This window comes from Lipotes vexillifer, unplaced genomic scaffold (genome assembly GCF_000442215.2).
Source record: "Lipotes vexillifer unplaced genomic scaffold, Lipotes_vexillifer_v1.1 scaffold426, whole genome shotgun sequence".
Lineage (NCBI taxonomy): Eukaryota > Metazoa > Chordata > Mammalia > Artiodactyla > Lipotidae > Lipotes > Lipotes vexillifer.
The window spans coordinates 1,126,666-1,134,855 of NW_006779491.1; the positions used below are offsets into that span (position 1 = coordinate 1,126,666).

The following is an 8,190-nucleotide window of genomic DNA, read 5'->3' on the forward strand; positions in this document are numbered from 1 at the left end:
AGCGGGTGTGGAGCTGGCCGAGTGAGCGCTGAGAGGAGGAGACGGAGGCCGCCCTGGTCCAGAAGCAGCCGGCGCCACAGAGAGGGTTTCCTTCGGGGAGAAAAGAGAACCTTTCAGAAAGTGGGAAAGGGCGGGGCTGGGGAACAGCAACCTTGCTCCCCCGACCCCTGCGAGGCACCCACGCCTCCCTCACCGACAGATGAAGGGCAGGGTGAGTGCGCAGGCCACGCGGTCCTCAGGGCTCCCAGAGAGCAGCAGGTGAGTGAGGGCACCCACTCCAAAGGGCGATTCGGCCTGCACGGTCAGGTTCTGCAGCAGCATCTCACCTGCCGGGGTGGGCAGAGCAGGTCAGGTTGGGAGCTGGTATCCAAGATGGCGGTGGGATGGGCAAGACAGGCTTCTGGGTCCCCAAAAGGAACGGCGGGGACGGGGAAACCCCAGGGCAAGGAAGAGGGGGATGACTGAAGGCCCTGGAGGGATGGGGTCTGGACACTAGGAACTGGAGGTCAAGGGCAAGAACGGGGAGTGAGATGGTCAGGGAGTGAGTCTGGGCCCTCAAGGACTGAAACAGGGCACAGAAGCCCAGGCAGTCCCTGGCAGGGCTGGAAGGGGTGGTGGGGCCTGGGAGGACAGGGTGCCTGAGCCTGGGTTCACCATCAGTGGGCCCAGTGGTAGTCAAGGACAGTGTAGGAGTCAGGACAACGTGGAACCAAGAAGACACTGGGTAAGGAGATGAAGACAGGCACAATTCTAAGCTGTTCGGGCCAAGCCCAGTGCTGGGGTCTCTGGGCCCCAAGGCTCGGGCAGAGGCTGAAGAACTCTGCGTGTGGGGACAGTGGAGCAGAAGGAGTCCCTCCCCGCCACCACCTAGTGGCTGAGGTTGTCCAAACGGTGGGCGGTGGGCAGAGGAGGGCAGTGAGACAGCGGGTGAGCTGCAGGGCGCACGGAAGGCATGCAGGGGCGCGTGGCCTCACACGTGGGCAGAGAGGCGCGCGGGTACCCACCCAGCTCCCGGTGCTGGTGCTGGCTGCGACGAGCGGGCCGGGCGCGCAGCGCGGGCCAGTCGTCGGGGGCGACACCGAGCACGAGCCAGGCGCGCAGCAGCGCCGCCCCGTAGCTGCGCACGAAGGCCTCGAGGCAGGCGGGGTTGCAGGTGAGCCGCGCCAGGATGCGCAGCGCGCGGGGGCTCGGCGAGCCCGGCGCGCCCGTCACGTAGGCCAGCAGGCCGCACAGGGCCTGGCCGGTCACCAGCGCCCCGCTGGGGTCGGGAGCCTGGGAGAAGCGCGACAGCAGCAGCAGCGCTGGCCCCTCGCGGCCCCAGGGCTCCTCGGGGGCAGTGGCGGCGGGGCTGCGGCCGGGCGGGCGCAGGGCGCGGGGCGTCCGCAGCGAGGTCGGGCCCAGGGAGGGGCTGGCCCGACTGGCTGGCTCTGGCGGCGGACAGCGCTCTGGGGACCAGTCGGGAGAGATGTCTCCTGGGCCTGCAGCATAGCCCTCGGAGATCAGCCAGGACCTGCCGAGGGAGAAAGAGAGAATGGAACCCAGAGCCGAGGGGAGGGGGCAGGGCCAAAAGATCTGTTGTGCAGAAAGAGGTGACAGAGGCCAGGAGAGAGGGTGGGCCCGAGCAGGGGACAGGGAAAAAGGGAGGTAGGGGCAAACCCCAGCTCATTCAGCAATTACTGACGCCTGTTGTGTGCTAAGCCCCGTTTCAGGTGTTGGGGAGAAGCAGTGAGCAAAAGGTCCTGCCTCCTAGCTGCTACGTTCTAGTGAGGAGAAACATGACAAAATAAACCACAAGGCATGTTAGTGTGCAGTTAGTGTGGTGTGAAGTGATGCATACGGAGCAAAGTAAAAGGGAACAGAAAAGAGCCCAGGGAGGGGAGAGCTGACATTTTAAAATTGGGTGCTGATGAGGGTGAGATCTAATCAAGGCATCTTGGAGGAAGAGTGCCCTAGGCACAGGGAACAATAACCAAAGAGGCCCTGATATGGTACTTATCTGCCAGGTCCAAAAACTAGCTAGAAGGCCAGTGTGTAAGAGTATAGTGGGCACCAGGAAAGCAGTGGGAAATGAGGTCAGGAGTTCACAGAAGGCTGACGTTTACCGAGCGCTGCTTAGTGCCAGGTAAGGTGTAAAGTGCCCTCATTTGATCTTTACAACAACTCTGTGGGGTAGGTATGTGTTAGCCTTCGTTCTACTATCAAGGAATCCGATGCTCAGAGAAGTTAATTAACTTTCCTGAGATGACTCAGCTTGTAGGTGGTGGTACCAGAATAAGAACTTAGATGCCAGAACGTATCATCAGAACCAGTGCACATACTACCTTCCAGGGAACCTGTCTGGGCCTCAAAGTTCAGAGGTGCTGGGGTGGAGCCAAGGTCAAAGGTGGCCCCAAGGGAGAAGAGGTGTATTTAATGGGGACTGGACAGTGGTCATGTTCAGTGAGAACAAGGAATTAGGAATCAGAGTCAATGAAAGTTTACCGAGACAGAATGGGCGGAGAGTGAGGGTAGTGAAGAGACTCTACCCCACAGCATCAGGTGGGAACTCACCTGAAGCTTTGGAAGCTTCCGGCCTCTGCCCGCTCAGGAGTCCTCTCCTCAGGGAAGTCCCAGGAAGCAGCTTCTCTTCCCTCTTCTTCCTCATCACCAGCCTCACCACATAGTTGCCCAGCCAGGAGAGGTACAAGTCCCAGAGCCTGCAGCCGGCCCAGGGCCCCAGTATCATAGAGGAAGCCCACGAGGGCTGCCACAACACGAGGGTGCCAGGCGCTGGCGCGAGGATCCTGCAGCAGGCCCATCAGCAGCTCCAAACCACCAGCATCCCGCAGTCGGGCCCGGTTGATAGCCTCCCGGCACAGCAGACACACGGCCCGCACCAGGGGCTGCTGGGAGGCTGGGCTAGCCCCGCTGGGGCCCCGGCGCCGCCGGAGTTCACCTAGTAGCACCTCCACACCACCAGCATTGCCCAGCGCAGGCCTTACCAGGCCCTGGGCGCACAGATTGGCAAGGATCAGGATGGCTGCCTCGCGCACTGCTCTTTTGGGGTGGGAGGCCAGGCTGACCAGTGGGCCTAGTCCTCCACCCAGACTTAGCTGCTCAGCACAGGCCCGGGAGCAGCCTCGACTCAGCTCCAGGAGGGCACGGACTAAGGCCAAGGTCAGCGCAGGGTCTGGGGCAGCAGCCAGAAGCTCGGCCAGCGGGCGCACCACTCCCTGCTTTGCCAGGGCCAGGCGGTGCTGGGGTGAGTCCGCCAGGTTACGGAGGGCACGAACCACACTCTGGCGGCACTGTGAGTCCTGGCAGGCTGTCAGGCCCTCAACAAGCAGGGGAACAGCACCTGGAGAGGGAAGAAGACAGAAGGTGAGCGAGGACAGACACCCAAGCCCTTCTCCCACCCCCAAGCCCTAGGTGGCTCCACCCTCAGAGCCTGCTCACCAGCAGAGTGGATGTCCCCACAGCTCTCAGGTTCCATGGCTAAGTTCCCCAGAGCACGGGCTGTTCGGTTCTGGATGCTGTCTGTCTTCACACACTGAAGAATAGTCACTGCAAGAGGGTTTGGCCTCTTGAGGGTTCTACCCCTTCTTGTCTCTCTCATTAATCACCTCAAGAACGTGGCCTGAGAAAGTCAGGGAAGGCCTCCAGAATAGGCCTAACACTTGTAGGGTCTGGAAGGTTAGATAGGTAGGTATTTGCTAGAAGGATGGTGGATGGGAGTGTTACAGGGCATTTCAGGTTTCGAAGTAACCTTTGCAAAGGCCCAGAGGTGAGATCTAGTGTTTATGCTCTTACTTCATGAAGGGCCTTGATCAGGCCAGGGGCTCAGGACTTGAATGTGAGGGCACTGGGAGCCACACAGGGTTTTAAGAATGGAAGTGACATGATAAAATCTGGCAGCCATGGGGAGAATGGATTACAGGGGGAAAGAATAAGGCAGGGGGAGCAACATGGAGGCTGTTGCAATAGTGAGAAGACGGCTTGACCCAAGTCAGCTACCAGCACAGCTCAGCACAGTCTCTGGGCACGTGACGGAAGAAGGCAAAGAAGTGGATGGATTCAGGAGATATTTAAAATACAAAACAGTGAATGAATGATGGGGGTTATACACTAACAACAAAACTTATATTTATTGAGGACTTATTAATGTGCCAGGCCTCTTGTCAATGAAAATTTTACATATATTAATGTTTTATTTCATCAAAAAAATTAAGATTTCATCAAAATAGGCATAATTTCATAGCTGGCAATGAAGTATAAACTGTGTTCACAACATTGCCACTAGAAGGCGCCAATTTAGCTGGTAAACAGAAAAGCTTGCTATCTTGTTAGGATTTGTTCTTTTTTTAAAAATTGAAGTGTAGTTAGTACGGTATTAAATAAGTTTCAGGTGTACAATACAGTGATTCACAAATTTTAAAGGTTACACTCCATTTATAGTTATTATAAAATATTGGCTTAGAATTTGTTCTTTTTCTTTCTGGCTGTGCCACAAGGCTTGCGGAATCTTAGTTCCCCGACCAGGGATCAGAACCCAGTCCCCAGGAGTGAAAGTGCCGAGTCCTAACCACTGGACGCCAGGGAATTCCCAGGATTTGTTCTCACTGTGCTAGTTTTTAATAACTAGAAGTACCCAGTCCACACTTAGATATCTGCATTCTATCTTTGTATTTCATTTTCTCCCTATTCCAGTGTTTTGAGGTAGCTATTACTCCATTTTACAATCCTAGCCTCGGATGGGTCTAGGTGACTGCAGAGCCCACATTTTCAACCACTACACTTTCTGACCCCCAGCTCATCAAATGGGATTTCAGAGCCCTGCACAAGGCCGGACACAGTAGGCACTGAATGCCTGCTATGAACATAAATGGAGAGTAAGAATCATTTGAAAGAGGCATCAAATAACCCTTTGGCCTCCACCAGCCCAGATGCGAGAGAGGTGCTGCACAACCAATACCCAGGTAATTGGCAACTGATCTAATAGGGCTAGGGTATAATTTATAGAGAGCAGTGACGTCACGGGTCATGACATCATGAGAGCTGCGGGCGCTGCGCCGTCAGTAAGCACGATCTTCCAGGCTACAACACAAAGAACTCAAGACTCCGCCCAGGCCCAGACACAGACAGAGGTGTGGGTAGAATCCTTCTAGGAAATGGGGGCGGAGCACTTACCCAAAGGGATAATGCCTCCGAGTCTGCGCACTTCAGCCCGGCACTCCCCTTCCGTACAGCAGTTGGCTAGGATGCTGAGCGCCAAGTCCAGCGTCTTACGCAGGCGCGCTGGTGGCGAGGGCGACGATGACGACGCAGCAGAGGGGGCGGGGCCCGGAGAAGGGGCGGGGCCAGAAGCCGCTGACTTGACCGACGAGGGGGCGGAGCCTGGGCCAGCCTGGGACGGGGCGGGGCTCGCTGCAGCCGCTCGCCGTAGCAGCGCGAGAAGGGGGCGGAGCCCGCCGCGTGCCCGGAAGCGTTCGATTCCCCCAGCTGCCTTGACGTGGCGCGTACGGAGGGCTAAGAGCGCACGGCCCAAGGGTGTCTCGTTGGTAGCTGTGTCCTTTCCCCCACCTAGACCCTCCCCGGCCGCCGCCGTGAGCTGCGCGAGGCAGAATGAGAGCGAGTCCGCGGGGCTTAGCTTCGCAGCCGCCATCTTGGCTCAGGCCTAAGGCTCCGCCCCTCTCCTCGCAGCTCATCCTAGGGAGCGGAACTGGAAGAGCAGGACGTGGCCATGCACCTCCTCTCTGACGCTTTTTAAATAGCGCCGCCGCAGTTGTCATGCAAGTCGGAAGTTGTAGTTCTCGATCCCGGTGCTCTGGCTTGCACAGTTGCAGAAGGCATGTTGAGAGTAGTGGTTATCTAATCGTAGTGCGAGCCCCAGAGGCGCGTGCGGCGCATGCTGGGATATGTAGTCCGCGCCAAGCTTAAGACGCCTGGCTTAGGATGGATGGGAAACTCTCTCAAGGGACTCGCGTGGGCCGGTGCCTCTGGAGAACCCAGACATCCGATCATGGAGCTTCAGTACAGTGCTGCTCCAGGTGACTTGTCTACTCTGCCCCCAGCGTGTCCTTGGCAGCAACAGCCTTTTCCTTCAGGCTCGCTTCGCTGCCCCTCATTGGTGGCCGGGGCACCGAAGTCCGCGCTGACGGACTGAGAACCCCGAGCCAAGCGGAAAGTATCAAGTTCCTGACAGCGGCTGCAGATGGGAGCACTTGCTCCGCCAGGTGAATGAGAGGGTTAAACCTACCGAGACCGTTCGCTGCCGCTTCCTAGAACTGCACGGGCTGGTGGACATTTCCGTTTCCGGTGCTGAATCACTGGGTCCAGAGTGTCTCCAGCTGTGGTTGTGCTTGTGAGCTCAGTGGTTGGTATCTAGGAAACGGTACGTTCTTACCTCTGTGGAGTCGGTGGCTCCAGAAACGGCAAGGGAGGACTCCGACGGGGCCGAGCAGCGGGGGAACCGGTCGTCAGGATCCCAGGGAGTCCCGAGGTCCGCCTTCGATTGCGGAGTTGCTCCACCCAAGCGGCCCTTCCTGGTGTGGCCGGGGCAGCCGGCCGCCCGGGAAATGATGATGGGCCTGCAGTACCTACGTAGGTCAGTCTCTGGCCCTGGGGAGGAAGAAGCCCCTGCCAAGACCAACTATCCTGCAGTCCCCAGAGCCTTCGAGTGCCAGGAGTGTGGGCTGTCCGCAGCCTACCTCCCTGACCTCATTCACCACCAAAGCAGCCATGGGGGCGACAAGCCCTACTGCTGCCCGGAGTGTAGCAAAAGCTTCCGACGTGGCTCAGATCTGGTTAAGCACCACCGGGTACACACTGGAGAGAAACCGTACCCCTGTTCTGAGTGTGGCCGTTGCTTCAGCCTGAGCTCCAACCTCATCCAACACCGTCGCTCCTACTCAGGCCTCCGGCCCCACAAATGTCTGGAGTGCGGGGAGGCTTTTGGCCGCAGCTCGGACCTGGTTAAACACCAGCGGGTGCACACGGGTGAGAAGCCTTACACCTGCGCTGAGTGTGGTAAGACTTTCAGCTTTAGCTCCAACCTGATCCAGCACCAGCGCACGCACACGGGCGAGAAGCCCTAACGCTGCGGGGACTGCGGCAAGCGCTTCAGCCTGAGCTCCAACCTGGCGCAGCATCAGCGCTCACACACGGGCCAGAAGCCCTACCGCTGTGCCTGGTGTGGTGACAGTTTTGGGCGCAGCTCTTCTCTGCTCAAGCACCAGCGATCGCACACTGGGGAGAAGCCCTACAGTTGCTGTGAGCGTGGCGAGAACTTCACCAACATCTCGGACTGCATATGGCACCAGCGCACCCACAGTGGAGAGCGGCTCTTCAAGTGTCCTGAGTGTGGTCGTGGTTTCAGTGAGCGCACCCAGTTCACCGATCACCAGCGCGTTCACATGGGTGAACGACCCTATGCCTGCCGAGAATGTGGCAAATCCTTCTCCCACAGCGCCAAGCTCCTTAAACACCGACGCTCGCATACAGGCGAGAAGCCCTATAAGTGCCCCAGCTGCAGCAAGAGTTTTAGAGACAGTTCACATCTGCTGCGACACCAACACACTCACACGGGCCAGATGTCTTATGCTTGCGGCGAGTGTGGCAAGAGCTTCCGCCGGAGCGCCCACCTGCTCATCCACCAGGTGGCGCACAGCGGTGAGAAGCCCGACGTCTGCCTGCAGTGTGGCAAGGCCTTCGCCCGCAGCTCCAACCTGGGCCAGTACCAGCGGACGCTCCAGGGGCACAGCCCCTGCCAGTATCCCTGGCTTAAGTTGCAGCCCAGACTTCAGCTCTGACTTTGGTCCAGTCCTCAAGGAGCCTGAGGGGCCCAGCATTTCTCAGCAAACCTCACTTCTGCTCCTCTAGGGCTGCTGATTAGTGGGCTCAATCAGGGAACCCCAGGTTGGAGGAACTGGAACAGAAAAGTGGGCTTAGGCTTGTTCTCTGAGGCCCTGGAGATGGGATTCCAGCTGGAGGGAGAGTTTGGGGATGGCAAGAGCTGGCCCAGCTGCTTTAAGATGCAGAACACTTTTGGCAGCCTAGGTGTGTCCCTTCACAGGCCTAGGGAGTGATGGGGCTAATCACACCAAGAGCAACAGTTACCTCAGCCCAGAGGAATGGGGCTCAATGCCAGGCAAGCCCCCGTGAGGAACGCAGTAGGGGAAGAGGGGGTCGGGGAGGTCCTCACCTCCAGAGGGG

General features: G+C 58.3%; 2 protein-coding genes across 2 annotated transcripts in view; one reads left to right on the forward strand and one right to left on the reverse strand.

Moving 5' to 3' along the window:
- ARMC5 (armadillo repeat containing 5) overlaps nt 1-6,818 on the reverse strand; it is a 7,588-nt gene extending 770 nt beyond the window's left edge. Inside the window, exons 1-8 of the mRNA XM_007452828.1 lie at nt 6,738-6,818; nt 6,236-6,360; nt 5,167-5,698; nt 3,436-3,543; nt 2,551-3,337; nt 1,005-1,510; nt 194-326; nt 1-90 (exon numbers count right to left, since the gene is read on the reverse strand). Of these exons, the coding sequence (XP_007452890.1) occupies nt 1-90; nt 194-326; nt 1,005-1,510; nt 2,551-3,337; nt 3,436-3,543; nt 5,167-5,641 (2,099 nt within the window). The 5' untranslated portion in view covers nt 5,642-5,698; nt 6,236-6,360; nt 6,738-6,818. The remainder of the gene's footprint in view (nt 91-193; nt 327-1,004; nt 1,511-2,550; nt 3,338-3,435; nt 3,544-5,166; nt 5,699-6,235; nt 6,361-6,737) is intronic.
- On the forward strand, nt 5,999-7,787 carry LOC103089689 (zinc finger protein 501-like). The gene is given in 2 exon segments (XM_082930957.1): nt 5,999-6,026; nt 6,346-7,787. Coding segments are annotated over 2 exon segments (1,470 nt in total).
- Nucleotides 7,788-8,190: the final 403 nt, after the last annotated feature.